The sequence below is a fragment of the Scophthalmus maximus genome, chromosome 9, assembly GCF_022379125.1.
Source record: "Scophthalmus maximus strain ysfricsl-2021 chromosome 9, ASM2237912v1, whole genome shotgun sequence".
In the NCBI taxonomy this organism is placed as follows: domain Eukaryota; kingdom Metazoa; phylum Chordata; class Actinopteri; order Pleuronectiformes; family Scophthalmidae; genus Scophthalmus; species Scophthalmus maximus.
Window position 1 is genome coordinate 10547027 of NC_061523.1, and position 24519 is coordinate 10571545.

Genomic DNA, 24519 nt, shown 5'->3' on the forward strand with positions numbered 1-24519 from the left:
CCATTCACAACAATCAAATTAAAGGACAGACTGGATTTGGGTTGCCATCAAAGGCAACCAGCAGAGCAGCAGGGGGCATTTATTGTTTGACTCTTTCGGGGAACAAAGGCAACTGTCTGCGGAAAGCCAATTAGAGGGATGCTGAAGAAAAGGGAGCGAGGTTCGCTGCAGTTGCAGTGTATCTGACTCTGCCTGATTGCCCCCCCCCATATCTGTCTTTGTATCTACTGTAACTTGGCAGGAATTAGAGGATATCCGGCTACGTGGGGGTCATCAAATCCTCCCATTCACAAGCCTTCTTTCACGTTGGCACATCACTGTGCCGATTGTGCCAGACTGCTGTTTAACAGCTGATCAACAGCGGCTGTGGTGAGTTATGAGGTTTTAATACAAAGCCAAGTAGTCGTTGATTGATGCGGCCATCAGTCTGATAGATTATTTTTCTTCTGTGTTTTAGCACGCTCTCAAATTTTCTTATTGCAGCCACCATCACTTGTTGAGAATTCTCACCTATGTCCTGGTAATTAAAGACACTCTTGTATATTTCAGGAACATGTGCAGACAATCCAGTCTGCATGGCTTATTGAATGGAAAAACAACCTCCACAATTATCTGAAAGTATCAGCGTAATTAAGCTTATAAATGTAAACTCTGTCTGGACAGAGAAGATGAGCATTAATGGTCTTAGTATAATAGTTTAGCCAATAGATTGAAACTCAAATAACAAACTCAAGAGGACAATTTCTCCCTTTAATCACTTACATATAGGATTAAAATGATACACAGTGACAGACTGGATATGAAGATGCTTTATTTCTAATGTTTTATATGTGCGTTGCGGCTGTATTGAGTGATTCACAGTAGCTGCACATAAGCAGCTAAATTGTCACTGTTGCTATCCATTGTTTCAAACATGCCAAAACGCACGCATCATTTCTGCCGTTTGAGACATTGGCTACACCGCTGCTACATGTGCCTCAGGTTTTACACATCACACAAACAGCAAGTCAGCAATGTGTGCAGGTCCTGTGTCAGTGTCGCGCTGGTTCCACCCTGTCATCTTTGTCCCAGGCTGTTAGGATCTTCTGACTGAGTCAACTGCACCTAGATCCAAAATAAGATCTTAAAAATGTTCTTTCTTTTTTTATTCAAAGTTACTAAGTGGTTTTCTTGGAATTGCATTCCATAGATGACAACAAATGAATTGACTGCAAGCTTGCAAAAACATTTGCCTGAGTTGCAACTAAGTTGCACATTTAAAAGATAAATATTTTTACCAGTGCAAGGGATAATACTTGATTAAAGAATGAACCACCACCATTTGCATAGATTTCTGTATTTTTTGCAGAGCGAAACATTACTTTTATCAATTTATTTGGGTCTGCCTAACAGAAAAGCATCGTTGCTTTCATCGTGAGAAAATAAAATTGGCCTGCTTGATTTAGGTTCCGGCGCAGACTGCCGTCTGGGAGACAGATGCCTGAGCGATAATGAAAGTGCAAGTAACTGTTTTTGCAAAGTAAATATATTTCTCTTGGTGAAATTCAACTTCTTTCCTGTGATAAAACAACATCATTTTTTTTTTTTTGGGGGGGGGGGGGCTATTACGTACATTTAAATTCAATATTGACATTTAAAGAACTTTAGCAATGAATGTCACAGACTGGTCCGTCAAGTAAATACAGTTTAAATGACTGTAAACACATGGGACTGCATAAAGTATTGTGGTCAAAAGCTACCCCAACAATGTTTGATGATCAATACTGTGCATGTACGTTATTGTTCCCGACACGTTAGCTCGATCGACTCAGCTGCACTGTGTTGATACAGGATGGATGAAAGCGGTTCCCTGGAGGTTCGTCTGGCCTGAATGCCAGACTACACCTGGCAGATTTTTGTTCAAAGTACATTAGACTTCCAGGTGCAATAATGACAATTTTAATATTGAACACTATTTCAACTGTACTTTCAACTGTCAGCAGTTAAATGATAAAAAGCAAATAGCTCGGTGCTTTCTGCGCAGCGGCCAGGCATCAGATCGTTTTCCCCCTAACTGTATCACATTCAGAATATTGACCGGCGGAGGAAATGATGGGAGGAGATGACAGGAGGCCCAGCATTGTTCTTCATATGTCATCAATGCCCGAATCAAAATGGATATTTCGTGTCAGGCTACAATCCTGTGCCTCGTAACACCATCATGGGTTTAAAGAGGGAGCAGCTCCAAGACATCTCTGGTGTTGCTCTCTGCAGATTGGTGTTAATGTCAGTGCTCTCTCACTGACAGGAGACAGTCAGTTATTAACCACATTAACCACAACATGAAAAAACAGTAACCAGTAAAACCAGTAACTGGTTTTAATTTCGCACGAGATCAGTGTATACTGTAATTGTGCTATGTGTTGAAAGTTACTCAATGATATTTAAAACTTATTTTGTAGCTTCAATTATTTTCCATGCCTTCATGGCCCCCAAAAATGGAAGAGAGAAAACACAATAATTAAAAACCCAGACTAAATCAAAGTTATGCAGAGACACAAAGAGGCGCGACATAAACACAGATGGAGCAGTGACACAGCCGGGAGGGAAGGATAAACATACAATTGACCCCCCCCCCAAACGGTGATTGTCCCATCATAGCCTAGCAACTGCACAGCAGGTCTGCCAAGCTTAAAATTTAGAGCTAGAATTTGCATTTTGAGTGTTTGGGGAGTGGTGTCATTCATGGCCTTTCCACAAACCCGAAACAGAAAAGCAAACTAACAAATGGACTACCTGCTCCATCGAACCGTATGGCCCAGGGTGACCACATCTTCGAACCCCCCAAAAAAACCTTGAAAACCAGGTTACAGATATTGTTCAGTACTCATGCCTTTGGGACTCCCATCTTTAAATCGGGTCAATGCTGGACAAACCAGGACCTGTGGTCACCATAATTACGATGCAGTCATTAGTTTATCTAGCTAAATAGGCTTGTGTTGCTCTACACAAAGATAGTAGTTAGTTTGTGGGATTGTAGGCTAAAAATATCTAGGTTAAAGATGAGCTGTACAAAAATAGCAGTATCAGTAGGCCTATATTGTGTTTACCCACCGAGAACTGGATGCAATCACAGTTCAGTTTAATGTCCGCAGGGGTGGCGAACGGTCAGTTCGAGTCATCGGAAAAGACTTAACCTCAATATTCAAATTTTTTGTTTCACGTTTTTCTGGAACGACTCTAGTTTTAGATTCAGATTCAAGAAAGAACAATTGGTGGTCTACTGTACCACAACAGTCATAGTCAACTCAGAGAGAAAAAAAGGGGGCATAATATAAACATTAACACATATAAGGAAGAGGTGTAGAGAGAGTGGGAAAGAAAGAGAGTAACTCATAAATCAGGTGGAGGTGAAATTGCTGAATCAGGGTTGATTGTGCCTGGGAGAGACAATAAATCCTGTAATCATCTGTCTCTGCTGCACAGACCTGGCAATTATCTGTCCATACCTGACCGCCAGAACAGAAAGGGCAAGATCCATCTACCTTCAGCCCGCACACCCCCACTTTTTTTAAAGGGGAAATTTGTCTGCTGACGCATACCGAAAGGACAGGGAACAGAAAATATTAACTTTGGGAGAGGTAAGACTTGGTAGGAGGAAATATAGGAGAGTTGCGGGGATTGTCAGTTTCTTTTATGGGTAGCCATACTGTGTGATGTTTGTGTGAATCAAAAAGAAAAGAGCAGTAATATGTTTTTGGATCTTTCATCCCTCTTTACCCACACATGTATTAACACTCGCGCACAAAGAACACACACACACCCACCCACATCAAGTAGCCTGTCAATATAATACCTGAGATAAAAGAAGAGTGGCCTCTCATTATGCTGATGACAGAGCGTACGGAGGCTCCATTTGCTTCCAGTGCAGTACCTTCATCATAACGTCTGCTTTCAAACAGATGTCTGATATTGGTATTTGGGGCACAAATTTCCCTCCATTTCCCTCCAATACGTTGGAGCCTGAAGCATATGGACCATCACTCTCAGTCTGAAAGCACTGCGCTATGGCCTAAAAGCATTTTTAGCCAGCCCAATAACAGAGCCAAATAATGAATAGTGTGGCTGCAATTAATCTTTTCAATTGACTGAATAAAGCCTCGTGGTGGAACACAGCTGAATGCTTTTTTTTTTATGAGCACTGTATACTGACTGAGAATAATTGCAAAGTGGCTTTGGTACTGTGGATGATCAATACTTTTATCAAACATGAATTAAGAGCCAAATAACCACGGAAATAGTATGTTGACATATACCAGTGCTTTGCATTGCACCAGCAGAGGGTAATTTGTCGGTATAATTGTTAATTCATTGTTTATCTACTGCAGAATCAGTAATATTCCACCTGTATGAAGAGCTTGATTGATATTTGTTGTTTTTTCTGACTTGCTTGCATGGTCAGTGTTTACATTTACATTCAAGGTCAGAGATCGTGACATTTCTCAGCCTACCATTTGTGCACAGGATCACGGGAACACATGGTCGCAGCCGTGCAGTACAGCACAGTGCATTGCAGGACAATCATCTCTTATTGATCGTCAGAAAGACCAAAGCTGCATCACTGAGAGTCAACAAAGAATTGAATAGATCACCGAGCGAGAGGCACATGCAGCCCGGGAAAAACTGCTTCTGCAGTCGCAGAGAGGGGTAAATGTAAAACCTTGAAAGTAGCTTAACTAACTAACTAAATAAATAACTAATAAACAGAAAAGAATCAAAAACCAGTATGCTACGGTAGAAGCTGCACACCTGACGTGTCAGTTGTAACACCTCAACACATGAGAGTGCAAGTACGAGAAGGTTAACACAACAACAGTGAATTACAAGTCATGACTTCTACCTGATGTAATGTATAAACAGTGTGAATAGCTAATGTATTGTATTACTATTTTAGATAATTAGATTGACAATCAAATTGAACATTTAAGAAATATTTGAGAGGTGGTCTACAGACAGACAGACAGACAGGGCTCATCAGACAGGGTTGTGGGGGGATGTCAGACAAAACAAAGCTCAAGATAATACGGACAAAAACAAGTCATCTTTCCTTTTGGTTCAGAGCCGCGGGGTAAAAGAAAGGTAAAAAAAACCAACTTGCACCCTTGAAGACCATTTTCCCTTGTCACTCCTCCTGGTTTAGCCGGCAGTCAGTGTCCGTATTGCCAGGGGAGCTGCGCTACCTGATAAGCAGAGGTAGAGGCTCCCTGACACATCTGTCTGCTTGATGAGCCAAGTGTCAAAGCCCCCCAAAGTGCTGGATGGAGTGCATCAATAAACGACTTTAATCCCCTCCTGGGGCCAATGTCCTCCTACTAATAAGGGATCGTCTTACACCACTGGCAGCAGGGAGAGGGGGTAACAGTGGCTTGGCATTGGCCTCAGCACGGTGACGAACGGAACACAGCAGATTGTCCGTGCGCAGGTAACAGGCTGTAAATCACACATACCTGCTGTTGCCTTAATTGCTGGACTGAATTGGTTTCTATTCCCTCCTTCTCCTCACTTCCGCTGCCATGTTCAACCCTCTGTCGCCGCTTTCACTCTTTTAAAGTATACGTCTGTTTGTCATCACTCTCTGTAACGCCTCTTCTCTTTTAGAATAACAGGCTCTTTCCCCCCACTCTGCCCCAGACTGTCTCACTTTCCAGACATGAGAGGAAAAACGCAGGGGGACGGGGGCCGGCGGCTCGGCGGCATCGGTTGTGCTGAAGGACGTGTGGGTTGCTAGCATCTGCAGGGAAGATGCAATGAGTGTTCCAGTCAGTGTGACCCTAATTAACCACGTATTATCTGCAGGCAGTGTGGAGGATTAAGGCCCTCAGCTCAGGACCCTACAGGCCCGGAGCCCCAACACAGAGGACTGTGCACTAAAACGCACTCCACGTTTTCTGCCTCGAAGCAAGACAGGGAGAGGTGGGGGCATGAGGCCGGACCATAAAAAGGATCAAACACGGAGCAGAGAGCACACTGCGGAGTAGACAGGTTGCTGGAAGCATATCTGCAGGTCAGGACCTCTCTATAATGAGCAAATAAACATAGCAAATCCAAGCTGCTATGTGCCGTGCGGGGGGAATATGTAGCCACCCCCTTTTGGCAGCTCAACAAAGAAGACGACGTATCGTCTTTTCGTCTGTCACGCGGCGAACATATCGCTCCCTTCAGTCCAGGTGTTGTTTGAGCAAATTGGAGTTTCTGTAGTAGGAGGGGATCGTCATTCTATTGAGAGATAATGAGCTCATTTTCCCATTTGACATTCGGAAATCTCTGAAATGAACACGTCGGCGTGTTGACAGGTCGTCACACACGCGACAAGCTGCTACATTAAACCAGCTTTTATTGTCAACTAGGCAGCGCAATCTGGGAACCTCGCAAAAAAAAAAAAACCCACATAGGACACAACACAATAATCAGCCCCAACAGGCAGACAGAGACTGCGATTTCTGTAGAAAACATTTTAGTAGCAGCTGTGACATACCTCATTTCAGATGAAAGATGGGCCAATATCAACAACATGATTAAACAGAAGATTAACTGACGCCAACCAGCCAACTGTTCGAATAAGATGCGCTGTTTCTTCAAGTGTAATGTGTTATTACAAGTATTACGAGCTGCTAGTGAATATATTTGAGATTTTCCCATCACCAGATCCACTGTATAACATAGTGCAGCAGCGTTTACAGTTCAAGCATTTACAAGGCTTTCATTACAGGGTAAACCTCTGCTGACCCCGGTGTGCAGCTGCTATTTTGAGTCACTGAAACATTTGCCGTGGTTCCTCGCAGTAATTCAAGCGCTGACTCAAGTCCCGCGCTGTCACCTACCTCGGTCGGTGTCGTAGAGGTAGACGAACTTCTGCCACTTGTAGTGAGAGAGCAGGCTGAGGACAGCACCGCGGAGGGCGGGGCGCATCTGGATGACGAACTGCACCTCATTGTCGGTGGGGTAACTGGGCGTGACAAAGGAGGTGTGCAGGGCGCCGCAGAAGGACGTCAAGGTGTTCATGGACTTCTTGTCGTAGAATCCGAAGATGGCGTACACTCCGCGGGAGAACTGGGAGCAAACTGCAGGGAAGGGCAGAGGGCAAGAGGACATGAGCGTTAAGATGTTAGTCAGTAGAATATGTGTTTGCACACTCACAAACACGTGCCTCATCACTTTGGGCTGCGATAGATCGATGGTTTCCTTCGACCCACCACTAATAACCAATTTAGGTCTTACATGACTCTAAATATGCACTTGTTAAAGCACTGACAGCATTTACTGGGAAATAAAACAATAAAATACATAATATACAACTATTTGTGTTTTTTGTCTAGTCAGATTTATAAACGTAATATTGTTTGCAGTAGTTCATGATATAAATAGAAAACAAAGGGCAAAATGACAATTGAGACATTTTGAATTTGAGAACTTTTGCTTGTTTTGATGAACTATGTTTTTTATATATTTATATATATATAAAACTTGTTCATATTACTCAGTCAGAAAAGCAACAAATCTGTACTGAAACTTATTTGTTGGACTTGTATCGGACCAGTTCAGACGACACCAGAGCTGCAATGATTAGTCAATGGAAAAAAAAATGCAGAACAAATTTCAAAACACCTCAGTTAAAGTGTAAAGTCAGAGAACTCCAAAGTCTTAAAAATAACACTAATGATGTCATCAGTGTCTCAGCCTGGTCTTGGAAACTAGAATCCCTTTGATTACTCTGTGATTGATTAATCAATCACGAAAATGATTGCCCAATGCAAACCTAAAGCCTGATAACCATCCCAGGGGACCACCGTATACACATTTACACCTGGTATTAATATTCAGGCTCTGCGTGTGGATAACCTATCTGAAGAAAAATGCATGTAACATACACTACACAACTGAGGAAAGAAAAAAAAAACAGCAGCACGCAATGCGTCAGAAAGAAAATGACTCCGGTAATAGCCTGGCTCACATTGTGACAAGATGTCGGCGAGAATACTGCATGTTGAAAAGCAGAGGCGCAGTGTGTTTGTGTGGGTTTCGCGTCTGTAGGAAAAGTGGCAGCCGGAGGACGGAAACGTCACGCCGTTCACCAGAGGTCTGCAACTCCCACCAGGAACTCCTGCAACTTATCGCTCAGTCCCCTCATCCACAGTGAACGACTCGCTGCGGTGCCGTTCACAGCGGCTGTGGGCATCACTGCCGCGCCGCCACCGCTCCGGTGACCTCCCACGGAAAGAGCTGAAAGAGACGTCTCTCACCCTGCCCCGGGTGAAAATCGAACACAGTTTCACGTTCCGTGACCTTGTGTGTACAGTGCCCAGCTGCACAGCAACACACTGTGTTGTATCTTCGGATGAAAAGTGAGATCTGATCAGAAAGAGAACAGGATGGAAACAAAAAAGGCACAAAAATGTGTGGAGAAGATCCAGAAGGTTCACTTTTGAAGAAGAAAAAATGAGACGCCGTTCCGGGAAACTGCTAACGGAGGTGACCAAAGGTACGGGGGAAAAAACAGTTGCACAATCATTTGAATGTTTTTTTTGTTGTTTTTTTACCGTAACAAATCAATAACAACCACTTTGGGGAAAATAAACACCTCAGTAATACAAGCTGTTTCCTTTTTTTCTCCGCCTGCACTTTGACATTTCTTAAGCGCCAACAGTGTGTTTCCATTTGTTTGTGAATTCACCGTGCACTCCGGTGGGACGGCGTGAATCGCCAGGTGGCAGCGGCTTCTATTCAGTCACAGGCCATTAATGTGTAAACTAATATTCACGGCTACAGGTGTGTCGTGCTTTTATTACCCCACCATGAATGGCTGTTCACTTACTCTGATCCACTCTGGAGTGTTCCCGCTGGGTAATCAAGCATCCCTAACAATCCCCCAACACTGTCAGCGTGCCAGCACAACGGGCTGGCAGACACGGGGGAGGGCTCGGTCCAATCTTATGCAATGGCTTTGTCAAATATTTGCTTCTGATTGGCTGACGGATATCCATTCCAGTTGTATGACGGCATCAGACATAGACTGCGCATATAATGCAATTACACACGTACGCACACACAATAAGAATGTTTTTTTTTCTTCTCGACCCCGTGAGGATGGTGGTGCACAATGTGCAAACCTTTATGATAATCAACATTTGCCGTGCGGGTGAGAGATCACAGTTGGATTTCCCTCCTCCACTTTAATTCTTTCTCCTCCCCACCTGTCCTGGTACAGACCCGTTCCCTTTGACACACACACACACACACAAAGCGTCTTGATAAGTGAGTCAACAGCGAGACAGCAGCATTGTGGGTAAGCGCTGCAGGTTGGCAGGTTGAGTGGTGCAGTGTCCCTCACTGACTGGAAGACAGCGGGAGTTCCAGACCTCGCCGAGGCCCAGTTTTCTCTGCACTCCCTCCTAATTTGGGCCAGTACTGACACAGAACCTGTCCTGTGGGACCGGATCCAGCAGCCTCGTTCTCTCCGCTCAGCCATCCCCTGCTTGTTAGATGGAGCTCTGAGTAAGCCCATCCTACTATAACAGATATGTCTACCTCCCCTTTTACCTTCCAAAAACCCACTTCCACCCTCTCCTTTTGTTCTCTCATCTTGCCCTTGTATGTGATAACAGTGTCTCGTGTCGCCCACTTTTCATGGCGATCACCTTTAACGCAGTGGAACGATTTCCGTGTCGCAGGGATCCCATGGGCGACGCCCGAGCATCCAAGGTGCTCTCCCATGGCGGCGAGGTTTATAAGGATGTTCAAGACGAACACTGACCTGTTCTGTTTTGAGGGCACGCACTGGCCACTCTCACTGCACCAGATCTGCCAGCATCCTGCAACTCTGCCCCTCAGACACAAGTCATCCTGAACTCGTTGGCCTCAAGAACTGCACACTGCTTTCTCCACAATTCAGTCCGCCCTCGTGAGCATCATTAGTGACTGGTTATACCGTATATACTGCCACGTGTGTGCATGAACACGTGTGCAGGTGTTTGAGTGTGCGGGTATGGAAAGATACAACTACAGGTAGTGTAACAGCACAAATAATTAATAGGAGCCGCGTTACTGATGGAGTTTCATTAGCAGTGCTGTGCATTAACCTCTGGTCTATTTCCATGGTCACAGGATAATGAGCCACACCAAAGGTTGAGGCTTGTGGTTCTAAAGGTGTTTACATAGTTGATAGTTAATCTGAGCTACAGTAGCAGACAGCTACAATTATCATATTTCACAAACTGCTGCAAGAAAAACGGCAGAAAGCAATTTGCCGTGTCACTCAGTGCAAGTGGAGGAAAACAAACAGGCTCTGCCTCTTATAACCCACCACAGTGAACATCTGTGAGGAATGAGCTCGTGGTTTATGACATTTCTTTAAAAAGTGCAAATTCTCATTAGGCTGCTTTCAAACATTCACTGAACCACGGACATTTTCCTGAACTTTTTTCAGATGGGGTGAATGGGAGATTGAAAATGTCCGCAAATGTTGCTCTCAACATTTTCCGGAACCTTTCCTGCCAGCTCCCCCGTAACATTTACGGAACATGTCAGAGTGAGCCCATGTGAGAATATGGCAGGAAAATGTCGGGATGATTCACGGTGAGCGAGCGGGAGCTCTACCAAGGAGACACCCCTCACCTGAATGTTATCGAAAATATTCCCGCTGTTGTCAATGGGTCAGACAATCTCCTGCTGCCTTCTTCATATGTGAACGGCAAACTCCGGAAAATGTCCGGACTCAATTTTCCGGCAGTTCATGTCTGAAAACTGAAAATAGCAATTGCCTTTGCAAGCTCGCTAATTTTTTAAGTTCCACTTATGGAAAGTTCTGGATTAAGAGTCAGACTCTGTGTATGTATGTATTCACCCTCTTCCACAGATGCCCCTCCATGCAGTACTGATCCCCTCCTCCTGCGACGTGTCACTGTCTCTCTCCCCTCTCCTCAACCACTCTGTTTGACCTCTCCTTTTGTTGCCTGTCTTTTACCTCAGCCATCTGGTCATCCCCCAAAGCATACATCCTCTTCAAGCATGGCAGTATCTCTCTCCACCTGAGTGCCCTTCTCTCTTTCTCTTTCTCCTGTCAGATTGTTTCCCCTGTAATATTGCCCCGCTCCATCAGTGGAGCAGAGATTGGTGTTGGATTTGAGTTGAGGAAAAAAAAAAGAAGAAAAGTATAAGGTACTGTGGAGTCAGGGGAGGGAGCTGCTGTGGAGAAATACTCCGGCCCTGGCTTCATCCCTCCCAGTAATCAAATAAAAGTGAAATAATGTCCCGCTGTAGTTCCAAATGAGGCAGCCGAACTGGTCTCTAAATCTGAAGAAATGACACAACAGTTAATCTAATTCAATGAGTCTGTGAGTGTCACCTTGGATTTCAGCAATGTTAATTTACTCACAAGTCCTCGGACAAACACATGCATGCACGCAGTCATTCGAGGAGCTTGAATGAAGAGTGGTAAACCACACAAAGATAATTCTCTCTCATCAGCTCTTTCTCATTTTATTCTTCTCTAATCTCATTTTCCCTTATTTTTTCCCCCCTTCCTCTGCAGCTAACTGTGCCTCCTCCTCCTCCTCCTCCCCCTCCCCCTTCCTGCTGCAGGGAACCATGCATCCCATATCTCCAGTTCACTGGTCAAACACACACAGTGTGCCGCCCTCATTCCCTTCTATAATCAGGACACTCGGCGGTGCTACAGGGATGTTACATTTCTGATGCATCACTTGAGATGGCTGGCCTGAAATGCTAGTTCAGAGGGATCTGTGGTATCCTGCAGGCAAGCTGGGATAATTCATCAAAAAAAAATTATTAAAAAAATCCTATTCCACTCCAAGTATGTGGATTTCCATGCTCTTTTGCAGCCCATGAGCCAGAGCCTTGCACAGCCTTGGGTAGGTGGGCTGTGAACAGTAAATGTCAACGATGATTGTATCTCTTTAGCTGTTTTTCTCATCTTTTTTTTCCCCCCTTTCCACAAAACCCACATTCTCGCTTTCTCTCTTTGGCTGCGTTGTCTCTCCTCTCAGCCACACGTCCTCCATTTCCTGCCCGTCTCTCGGTCTCCTTCTCCCTCTGGTCCTCATAGATCCTCTCTCTGGTACCCACCTCCCTCCCTCCCCCCAGTTTTCACCAGACTACATCAGGACCGGCCTGTCCTGCGCTGAAGAAGGGATGCTGTCATGGTGAGATAGCTCGCAAGTGCCCCGGGGGATCGGATCGACTCTTGTCATATATGAATGTGAAGTGCTTCAAACTGTTAACTCAAATGGCAGAACCAGATACAAGATCACCTAAAAGGCGATGGTGCCGTGAGACGTTTAAAGGGAAGCAGTTGCTAGTCCTGATTCACTGACATCTACAGTCTATTTGCACTTAAAATTATCTGCTGGATAAAATGGCACCAGTTCAAACACTGTGAAAAGAGAACAGATAAAAACACTACTACTGCATTACTGCATTAAAAGAATTTGAATCAGAAATACTGTATCATCACTATGATATTTGGAATCGCATCATAATTTTATGAAATGTTGAATTTAATTACAAATCTAAAAACATTATAGGATTACACTTGACTCCATCTGTCATATAATTATATATGAATATATATTAACTTTTGAAAAATATTTTAATATTGTTTTATTGATAGTTTTATTCAGCTGTGTACAGCCCTGTCCTACAGCTGTATAGCTAAAGGCCATAACACAAAATATGATTTTTTGAATTCGAATTAATGTAAAGTAAAGTTGACTTTTTTTCTTTCCTTTTTTAATTTTTTTTTTTATAGACCTGCTCTGTGTGAGTGACCTACGAACTTGTCTCCCGCCGTGTGCTCCCCCGCCAGGTCGGAAATCGCCAGCAGTAAGTGCCTTAATCTCCTGTTTGGGTTTGAAAAAAAAAGAAAAGAGGAATACGAATAAAGTACAAGCAATCCACCGGTGAGTTCAGCGCTGCATCTGTGTGTGCGTTGTTATGCGTGTATGTGCGTTTGACTGCTAGACCGTATGATGGATGATCAGGGGCCTGGGGACGCCCTGCCTCTGAGGCCTGTTAGCCTGAAGCTCACACAGCGACAGATCAGCTCCCATACATGACAGAGACAGGTTTCCTTCTGTAATGTCCTCAGTGCCTCTACTAACATGTTATCAGAAATAAATTAAATAAATTAAACAAATAATTAAAAAAATCTGATTTTGTTGATGATAAACTCTGTGCTCACCTCAAGACATTTCTTGTATGGTGTACGCACTACACTATAACCTTCATATCAAATTAATTTATTATTCTGTAGCCATGTAAAGCCACAATATAGCAGGTGAAGACTTACTAACAAAAAGTAAATATTCACATTTTAATGTATCTATATATTCTATACAACACCCAAAACCTTTCCTTGCAGATAGTTTATCAAAAGTAACATCAAGAAAGGTTATAGAGGACACTTGGATCGTTGCCCGTAGCGCAACTAGTTCTACATAAAGAAGAATCCTGTGAGTCTCTGCCTCTGTGATCAGGAAACCTGTCAAATATTAGAAACCTAAAAGTATTCCAACATGGCAATCGCACGTGTGTGATTTTTGTCAAGTTCCATATTCACACGTACACTCTTGATCCAAATGTAAGGTGAGAAGTAACAGGAGGTCTATTTTTGTAGAAATATATGGACACGTTTTGTTAAATTGACTGGAACAAAAGTACATTTTTGACAACCCTGCTGCTCATATTTTTCAGATAATGCATGAAGCCCACCACATGGCGCAGAACATTAAAATATGACAGGAGTTATTCGTGAGAGTGAGCGAAGCAAAAATGTCATGCCTTACTGTATGTACTAATTTAGACTGCACTGGATAAGCACTTACTGGCATGGCACCAAGTAAGATAAACAAGTAAGATCATTTATTTTTTTTGTCTCATTAAGATGTTTCCTTTAGTTAAAAAAATATAGTTCACAAGGCTATGAGGTAACAGGACATTGATCGGATATTCTGATCAAGATACCATATTGTTTTTGTAAATGGAATAAATGTAAATATGACATTTCAACTCTCGTAAGCACGATTTGCTTTTTAATTGAAGCTTCAAGACCCAAGAGTCATCCATATTGTACTATACCTAACTTGAAACCCAAGTAACATAATAAAATAAAATGTAAAAAAACTCACTGGACTTACATGGTACATGAGCAACAATAAATTAGATATCATATGTGAATTACGTGATATGAATCTGTTTGTCAGGAATGCCATAGTAAGCAGAGGGCTAATTTCTCATGCAAATACAATTGTCTGCTATTTTTAGTCAAATTATAATTAAAATTTAAAAGGAATATTTAAAACAATTTTGAGATTTGAGAAAATTACAACTGTTGAATAGAAATAATAGCATATACCATATTTTTTCCTCTTTTAAGTACAAGATCTAAAATTAAAACTGATAATTGTATGACTCTTTTGGCAGGTGAAAAACTGTAGAAAAATGAAGTTATCTACTATCTACTAGTATCTATACGATCTACTGTTTTAATGTTACAATATATATATATATATATATATATATATATATATATATTTTTTTTTTTTTTTTTTTTTTAATTTATTCTTTTTTTTTTTTTTTATCTAACAATAGTTCTCCTTCCAACATAAATAATTTGAAGCTTAAATCGGGGCTTCCCGTTTGTGATTCACATACAGCATGGAACATAACGTTGAGAATTCAAAGGCTTTAGTCCCATCCATAGTCTGCATTGAACTTAGCATTCAATACCTTTCGAGCATTAATAATGCTTGACACATTGTAGACCTGACTGCTGTAAATTACCATGTATATGGTGCAGTGAACATGTGAAGAAAATGACCCTGAGGACCAGAGCCACTGTGGCCCACAAACACGTGCTTCCATATCACTGGACTTCATTAACGATTCTCTTTCCTCACTTTTTTTTCTCTGCTGCCTTTCAACCCTCAGCTCCTTCTCCCCTCTACCTGCCATCTTGATGATACAGTCCTGTACTCGTGAGAGTGGCTGGTGAGCAATCCCCAAGGGAGCCCGTGACTCTCGGCTCCGTCTCCCTCTGACAGATATTTTCACCTTCAAGGTCTCACCGCCGTGCCTTTGTTTGACCACAGTGCAACGGACAGGGCTGAAAGCACTTCGCAGGTCAAACCGAACCCCTGTGTCACAGGGGGGGCTCGTACACGGGGTGATGTCTTCATTATCATGGAAATGCCCTCTGTTTGACAAACAAAAATCATTATGGGGAGCAAAAGAGCAGGCGGTTTGAACAAGGAGGCTGTTCAAATGTTCAATGCGTCGGCCATTTCGAAAGTTCAGATGACAGAGTTGTGATGGCAGCTGTGAGACTGGATCGTTTGCTGAATAATTCAGGGGAAAATCTGTTTGACAGGACTCGACTGATACATGAAGAAATTTCACTTTGCATGCCCCCCGACTGCTGAATACCCTTTCCTTGACACATGCAATTAAGGACTATCTATGCAAGCAGATAACAGACCTAAACCCTTGGCCCTTGCTTCACCTCGGGGGCTGCGCTCCGAGATCCCTGCCCGTCACGATGAAAAAATAACAATCCCTTCTTCGGCAGGCTCATGCAGTCCACCATTTGCTGCAATGCAGAGGTGAGAGGAGTGCTACAGTACTTGACTTATCTTTTCAAAGATCCTCTCACCTTCGGGAATATGTCAGCACAGTACAAAGCAAGGACAGCTGCTGAACGCTGACCCTTTGAGTACGGCTGTGTGCATTTTTAAGGAGGATTCTGCAGAGTATGAAACATGTAAGGCTTATGATATTCTGTAATTGGATTTCCCAGAAAGCTGGTGACAAGTCCCTCACACACCACTAATCCTCCCAATCAGCACTGCAGGCCTAAAGCGTGCTCTTCTCTGCGGATGAATATGGCGGAAGGGAGGCGAATGAAGCATGAAGCAGAAGGAAGAGCGCGGGGATCGCGAGATGGAGATGGAGATGGGTGTGGATTGCACCACGACTGCATCAAAGATGTGCGGCCACCGAAGGCGTGCCAACGTGTCCAAACGCACACGCGTCCTAATCAACATGTCAGTGCAGTGGAGAGAGAGGCGAGTTAGAGGAGGCAGGGCGTCCTGGACAGCTGCCTAAAGGAACAGGGCAGACGTGAGGGAGTTCAACGTGTCAGACCACAGCAGCAAACCTTCGGACTGTCGCTGGCAGAAGTGGCCTGGGCCTCTGCCTTCACAACAACCCGAGCAGATTAGCTTTGCAGAATCACGGGAAACAGTTCACTTTAGGACGCATGGAGAAAACTCCCAGTGCCACCAAGGAGATTATGGTGGGTTTAAGACAATGCCTCTGAATTATTTGACTTGACTAGAGGAGAGCAGAGCTCGCCTGGGTATAGATTTGTGGATATATTTCAGGTATAGCGTGCCGCACCTGACTGACTTGTTTTGAATCCAATTCTTCACAGCAGGGAGAATGCTTGGCAGCTGAAAATTTCCTCTGCTCCCGCTCTTATTTGGATGATTGAAAGAGAAAGCAGAATAAACTTTTGTTGATGTCTGGCAGGCACATATATTTTTCCATCAATGTCAAAAAAACGGATTGCTTCGCCTGCCCTCCTCGATACTGTTCATCAGTTCCATCTGTTCTTCAGACTTGCTTTCTAAACTGGTTTGTGTTTGTCATTTTCTCTTGCCCTCATCTGCATGACAACACAGCAAGAAGTCTTGAAATTTCCATATTCCAGTTAGGGTGCAAACAATCTGAGCTTAATGCTTCCTGACTGGTCGTTTCTGTCCTTTGGGGGCATTTCAGATCGCTGTGTCTCATGTACGGCTAATGCGCACATGCAAAGTCAAGAGTGTGCCACACAGGGCCACCAAAAGGAGATGACTATCCGCCACCCTCATGAGGTCCACTTCATGCGTGCGCAAACCAAGCCTTTGCCCCCGGCGTCACTAATCAAATTACGTGTCACAATTCATATCCTATGGCGATGAAACAAACCGAGTCAGGCCATTGAGGGATTTCCATGGTGAAGGCTGATTACAGAGCGGAATTTTAAAATGGCACCTCTCCAGGCCCAGTCTCTCCCGGCTCTTTGCCTTTTCCGTGAAGAATAATAGAGCGCGTCAATGAGGAAGGGAGATGGGACTGGTTGTTTAACCTTGAAGAGATCACTTAAAGAATTCCCTTTCCTTCTCAGCCTGAATCCAGGCCTGGTTAAGTATGTAGAGTCCGGCACCAGTTTTCATCTTATTAGTGCCCTTGCTGAGACGGTGCTCTGTCCCTGAATGATAATGCTTGAGGTAGCAGAGAGAAAGAGAGAGAGAGAGAGATGGGAAACAAAGGGCTATGACACAGAGTGAGCTGTAATCCTATATATTCCTGGGCCTGTGATACAGCCCCTTAAAATACGTCTTACTCATCTTACCTTTCTACAGCAAATTTCTCTATATGAATGAATTGTCTGCTATGGGGTTTCACTTCGCACCACTTCACACCATCACTTGGAGAGAAAAGAGAACTAAAGTTTTCTCATATAAGATAAACAAAAGGTTTGCTCTATTTTATTTACAGTCGCCCTTTTATTGTCAGGGCATATGCTAGTAATGCCAATGAAAGAAATTCTGTAAATTGGTGACAGTCTGATATATGAGGTTTGAAATACCTGCAATGACATAAATAGACTATAAACTGAAAACATTATAGACCATTACAAAGATATTACATTCCTTTCATAGTATCTAGACCCTGAAGAGGGTTTTGATTCTTACAATCAGATTATTGCCACTATACCCCGATATAACAGAGATGAATGAAAAATATTTTTTGGGCGGTCACCGCACAACTTACATATTTTCAAAAACTATGTGTTAGTTAATCGGGATAATCCGCAGACTTCACAGTGAGCAGTTATTACTGGAACTTTTTTCCACCAAGGAAATAGCCCCTATAAAAATGGTTAAAGGGAAATACATGAGAGCCAGCACACAGCACCACCGCTTAATAACAGCTCCAAAAGGGAAATGGGCACACCAGTCAGACTATATTACAGGGTGTAAACAAGCCAACAGAAACTATAACCTTATTTAAATGATAAAGAGGTTGTAATTTTCATTTCTACTTTTATCTTCTCAATAAATCTTAATAGCCTCTGTGCTTGTTGCCTTGTTGGACTATTCGTTGATGAAGTTAGAAACTCTCCAATCACTTTCGTGGGTGCAATGTTATTACAAGAGCATGAAACTTTTAAACCTGTATTGTAATAAACCATATTTTTTCTCTAATTGCTAGTTTTGTTCTGGAGCACTGCATTCATCTCCACTGCATTGGGGTGAAGGCAGAAATCATGAGGGATAATTTCGATATCCAGGCAAATTAAAGCAATCTGCATTAGACACCACGTGTAAGTATTTGTTATTTTTTATTTCTACCTGCATCACAAACTTTGATGGATTGTGAAAATAAAATAAAAACATAGCTGCTACACAACTACAACAGGAAACTGCTCATGCAACAAGAGTCTTGATTACTGCCTAATATTTCATTCAGTTACAGGGTGTCCAAGGACGGAAAAGCTTTACTCCGAGACAAACCCCCTGAAATTGGGAGTGAAATGTTCACTGACTTCTCACAAACTTCGGCCACTTGAGAGCAATTTCCAAACTTAAGCTTCTTTATGCATAAAATACCCAAAGTCTATCCCTTTACAGCTTAGGGACGGGACTTGGTTTGCAGCAGCAGCAGCAGCAGCACAATTGGCATGAGAAAAAATACAAAGCACAAAGTCTTGGAAAGAAGAAGCAAGAGAACATAAAGCAAATCTCATGTGACTCCTCTTTGCCCTTGACATATTAAAGAAAGGTCTGTTATTCAATCTAAATGTCCATTCACACTAGAATGATCAAGGTGCCATTTGCCTCAAACATACCTTACATATTGTATGCTAAGTTAATGTCAAAGTGGACATTATGCTTCTTTTGGCTACTCTCCATTTTCACAGCCTTTGCGACTGAATGTGTTCAGCTCATCCCCAGGAGCGTTTCAACTCCAACATATGGGCTGACCACGTTTAGCTTGCTTCCCTTCAATGGAGGACAGGCGAGATGAAGGACAAGCGACTGTATCTACTGACAATCAGCTTCACATCGCACACGAACAGGGCGCACAAAAACACAGTGGTTAGTCACTTCATTTCTCTGTCCTCACACTGTGCCTCTTCTCTTCCACTATTCCCCTCGCTCGTAAACATTGCCAAGCCACTGAACTCTTCCAAGTCTTTTTTCATCATATTCTAGCAGTTTCGGGGCTGCAAAGGGCACCAGCATCTGAGAGGAGCTTTCTATGGAGGCCTTTCGAATGGAATCACTCCAAACGGCCTTTTCATTCTGCAGCTGCGATGGATTAGCTCTGTCATGGGTCCAGATGAGGTTTGCCTTCCTGATCTGCACGCCACGCTGCGGAAAATAAAGCCACGCCACCGAGATAAAGGAGAAGGCAGGAAAAATAAAATCAAGGGACAGCCATCGCGCCGGCGGCTACCCAATGGTCGATGATAGAACACTTCAATATTTCATCACACAGTCATGCATGGACACACAAACATTAACAGTGGCATTGGAGCAACCGCCCACAGGTTCTACGTAGCCATGTGTGAAATGGCAAGAGCCACACAACAGCACTCTCCGAATTAACCATTGGAGGGAGAGAAACAGAGGAGGGTAATGGTTGAGTGAGCACATTGTGTTCACTTAATTTTCACTCATGGGGCTAGTGAGCACTAAGGACAGGGGAACCGCAGTAAGAAACATGTAACGTAAAGTCACACCGCTGTGTCACATTTACATTTTTTTCCTCTCTATCAGGCCCATTAAAACATCTCAAAACAAGATTGACGAACTCAAGGAGAGCTATGGCCACCTCCTCCTTGATGACTAAGAGGCAGATGAGTCAAGGCACCTTGGAGTCACCGACCACCAACGTCCTTATAGGGCAATCCTCACCGCAGCGCCCCCTGCAAGCAGATATTTCGGGCTAAGAAAGACCAGGCCCCTATCTAAATGAAAGGGGACATAGCCACGTCACTGAAACAGCAAGCCAAGAAAAAATGATTAGCACACTTACTTGCAGAACTTCTGCGATTGTTTAAGTCCCCAGACGTAGCTGTACAGAGTGAGTGCCTATTGTTGTCACACTGCTCTCTGAGGTAAAATCCTTCAACTACCTCAAGTCACCACGTCTGCTTTTTGAAGATGAGGTACAGGCAGGTGTGGACCTGTCAGTTTTAAAGATAAACGTCCTTTCTGCCTATTGCAGTGATTTAGCAACTTAATTTACTGTCCGCTTGCCTTAGCTTGGAGGGCTAACTTGGCTTGATTGTTATATAACGAGAATTTCACCGAAACTTGGCGGTCCAATGTGTAAAAAAGGGATCAATTGCTGAATAACCGTATGGAACATTCACAGTTTATTCAACTGACAAAATTGGATGTTATCTTTAAGTTATGACTGATGTTGAAATCAGCTGACACGTGAACCAGCGTGATTGGCTTGATATGAGCCCTACATCTGTCCCATCTCTTGTGTAACCGACTTCTTTAACGGTTTATCTCCTCAAAAAAAAAATCAACCAAATAAATCCCGGCATACCATTCATCATTCTGATCCTTGCGACATCCATGCAGGTTTGATTAAACGTGTGCATTCAATGTGGAAAATTGAATTCGCAGGAATATATTGGTGCATATTGTGTTGACACACAAACAAAGTTTGATTTGAGTTGCTCGGGTTTTGTTCCTCTGGCATGCCATAGGACATTTCTGTTTCAGTGTCATCAGCAACTCAACATTCCCGCTGCATCAACGGACCCGGCACTGACATTGCTGGGATCTTCAAACTTCAACTGCAATCACAGTTGCAGTAATTGTCTATAAATGCACCTCTTCCCCAGAGGTGTTGGTCTGCATTATGTCTTCCATTACATAATATCAACCATGGAGGCCATTCATGGCACGACATGTCTTATTTGCAACTCTGTATCACTGCAAGGAATATGCTAATATCTTTATTTTTTCCTCCTCTCCTTCAGCCTGTATATGCTAGACTGCCCATACACTAGTTTCACAAGGTTATGATGCTTCAGTGGCCCCGGCGACTGTGAACTGTCACATGCAATCAGCTATGATGGAGCCCTCGTTTCTGCACAGATATGCAGCTTTGGCAGGGCTCTGCTAGCGACTGTCTCTTTTTCAAACAGGCCAGAAACGTGCGGATCAATCTGCTCCAAAGGCAGACGGAGGGTTGGAAGCTGGAAACCCCTTTTGCTCTGTGATCCAATATTTACTAGTTGGGAGAGTACATCGTGACACTCCCTGTTGGTGTTTTGTATTCATCACAACACCGCCCTTATGTCCTCCCCATTTTTCGACTGTCTCAAGCACAGAAAATTGTATCCAGCGCACACATACAGAGGGAAACCACAACAACAACAGTCACAACAACAGCCACAACAACAGCCCAAGTGGACTGCCAAGATCAGACAGCACATGGGTGCCAATTAATGCTTTTGTCTGGGTTCTTCAGAAACAATAAAAGCATCAGAGGGTTTTCTTTCTTAAGCTGTATGACCTTGGTTAGGACAATGCAGTCAAAAGCTCCCACTGAGGAAGACTACAGTTTCTCTTTCCTTAGGACCCAGTGACGACAGACCAATGCAGCAACTTCAGCGAGGCACGATGTGCTATTCCAGCTCAAGTGAGGATTACTGATTTGGTGATTATGGGCATTGTAGGGGAGAGTAGTGAATGGCCAAGAGTCAGCTGAGTATGACTGCAATGGCTGCGGCTACATAGCAGTAATGGGCTTTGTGGGAGAGATTAAATATATATAAAGAGAGAAACAGAAATGAGAATGAGAGAGGACAGAGAGGGGGAGTACAAGTTAAAAAATTTGCTGACTGCAATGTGAGAGATCTTTAAAACTGACAAGTTTTGAAAAATGCGCTTCCTTTCTTTCATTCTCTCTCTGGCATTTTGAAAACGAAAAATTATCTCTGCTACAAACGGCATACCCCACTCTCCTTCAGAGATTTTGCTCACTGACAAAACAAAATGGAAAGCAGCCATTACATGAAGCCGGGCTGCCGGCAGACACATCCCCGATGCACCCGAGATGAATAGTTCACAATAGCAGCTTGCCCCCTGTTCATTTTACTTAACATGCACCAAGTGCAGGATTTTTTTCTTATCATAGACAGTTCCACCTTGCACACAGCACAACAGCAAATTTGTTTAGTGCACCGGTAAGATTATGTGTGCCTCCTCATGTGTGATCCCTCACACTGTTTACAACTGCTTCATATATGGTCAGCCAGCTCGTCTTGTGCATCACAACGCTGTGCTGATATCATCTTCAATAAGGGAACACAGACTTACCATGTCATTGTTGACTTATAGTTCAGAGACCACCCTATTATTTGAAAAGTGATGAACAGATGTGCGGAGCATGGATGGGCTGTCATATTGCATCATGTCTGCTGGTGAAAAGAAAAAGGGTCTTGATCTACGCCTTACATTCATGTGATTTGCCATAAAGCTCACATATGGGTCAGTGTCCCACAAATTATTCATACATTTTTCTAGTTAATGGTTGCTGGAATCATCAGGGTTTTTACTGCCCAGCTGTGGCATGAAGTGATTTTACAGATGTGGACAATTTATTGTCAACAGAATCCATCAGAATGTTAAAGCTTTACGAGCAACAGCATATGTCCACGGACACATTTAAAGCACGTCTTGTAAGTCCAGAATTATTATGGTATGAATTATACAGCATCAGTTTTCAATGTTAAAATACATACGACTGTGGATCGTGGGTTGATGATTTCTTCAGGTTGCCATGACAGTCCATCCATAATCATTTCTCTTAAATCCCCCTTATCACTTGTAATTCATCACATCTGCCCCAGAAAATCGAGCAGTTAGATAAAGGAAATCAATAGGAAATCCAAAGATCCCAACATGCCCCCACGGTGGCTCTGAACGCACCACAAAAGATTGGTAACTGTCAGGGCTGGAGAGCTCTTCACAAGTAGCCTGTGAATTATTTGGTGTGATTTACTGATTTTTCCGAATGAAATATCTGTCCCTGCACTGTGCGCTTTTTTATATTCCATAGCTGTTGAAATGGCCAAATGCCCAGTGTTTGTGAAGGATATATGGAGATTTGGAGGAACCACAGCGACGAGGGAAAAAAGCTGTTGTTTTATCAAACAACATCTGCCAGCATCATTGATTCCAAGACAAATAGCACTCCGACAGCAACACTTCTCCTCAGGTTGGGTTTAAGAGGATCTTTTGATATTCTGATTAAAAATTCATTGTGTTGAATCTGCCTCGAAGTGTTTTCTGTCTTCTCGATCCCAATCTCATTACAGTTTTCAGGGTAATGCCCGACTTAATAAAAAATAAAATAAAAATTAAGGGCATCTCATGGGCAGAAAATTAGGTCAAAAATGATGTTCCCCTTTGGAGGTTTGGCTTTTTTATGTATTTGATGTATGAGAACACTTTAACCTCATGTGACCACAACAAACAGCACCAGTCATCGTACAAATGCCAGCTGGACTTCAGGAAAATTCTACACAGGATAAGTTATTTCATCAGAACTAAATTTTAGCACATTGAGTGTTGCTGTAATGCAGTAACAATTACTCAGTGTTATGCAAATTCAGACTATTTAGGTTTACTACGGCTTTGAAAGTAATTTTAATAACTTTACAAGATATTTTTAAATCTCAGTCAGATGATAAAATATGACAGGACCTCCACCCTTTGCTATGTGAACTGTGCTGTCACTCAGCCGCTTATGCCGTTGGCCCGCTTCCCCTCTCAGGGACCTGCAGTTCCCGCAGCATGTAACCTCATCCAGGGCCGTTACTGTAGCACTCATCTGCCTGAGAACCACGTGGAGTCACCTCAGCAGGCCTCTGAGACCGCCTGGCCTGCTGGCCTCCAAATCACACCACTACTGTACTGAGGCTCATGTTTCTTTCATGAGGCTTTTGCGCAATCCCGGTGCTCATAAATAAACTTGATACACATTTTTATTTTAAATGACCTTGTCTGCTTATCTTTTCGAAAACTGTATTTTCCAAAATTGTGTTAGCTTTTTGTTTTTGCACATGAAGACTAAGGGATGGGCGAGTAAAAAAATTTTTTAACCGTGAACTTTTCTCAGGATGAACGTTGAAGCGTGTCAGGGGAGCTTTAGTACACAGCAGTGAGATTTGCTCTGTAACAAATGTGGAGAGGGAGACAAGATGTGCCCGTCTATGCATATGCGACCGAACACGCCTACAGTCTGTGTCCGTGTGTGGCTCTGTGCATATGTGCACACACACACACACATGCGTACGTATGAGCATGTGCGTCCATACACAAACCTCCATCTGTGCCTCCAACACAGCTGGAATGTGATGGCATGTCCCAGTACAACCCCCAT

General features: G+C 43.2%; 1 protein-coding gene and 1 long non-coding RNA gene across 7 annotated transcripts in view; one reads left to right on the top strand and one right to left on the bottom strand.

The window, feature by feature from the left end:
• Positions 1-24519, bottom strand: part of LOC118319803 (glutamate receptor 3) — a 77628-nt gene that overhangs the window by 47532 nt on the left and 5577 nt on the right. For all 6 annotated transcript variants that reach the window (XR_007031471.1, XM_047334533.1, XM_047334532.1 and 3 more), the window contains exon 3: positions 6861-7100. Coding sequence is in view for 5 of the 6 variants with exons in the window: in XM_047334533.1 (XP_047190489.1) it covers positions 6861-7100 (240 nt within the window). In the remaining variant the exon portion in view is untranslated. The remainder of the gene's footprint in view (positions 1-6860; positions 7101-24519) is intronic.
• LOC124850526 lies at positions 106-6882 on the top strand. Its single transcript, XR_007031472.1, has 3 exons — positions 106-369; positions 5836-6043; positions 6749-6882. It is a non-coding gene; the product is annotated as an uncharacterized LOC124850526 (long non-coding RNA).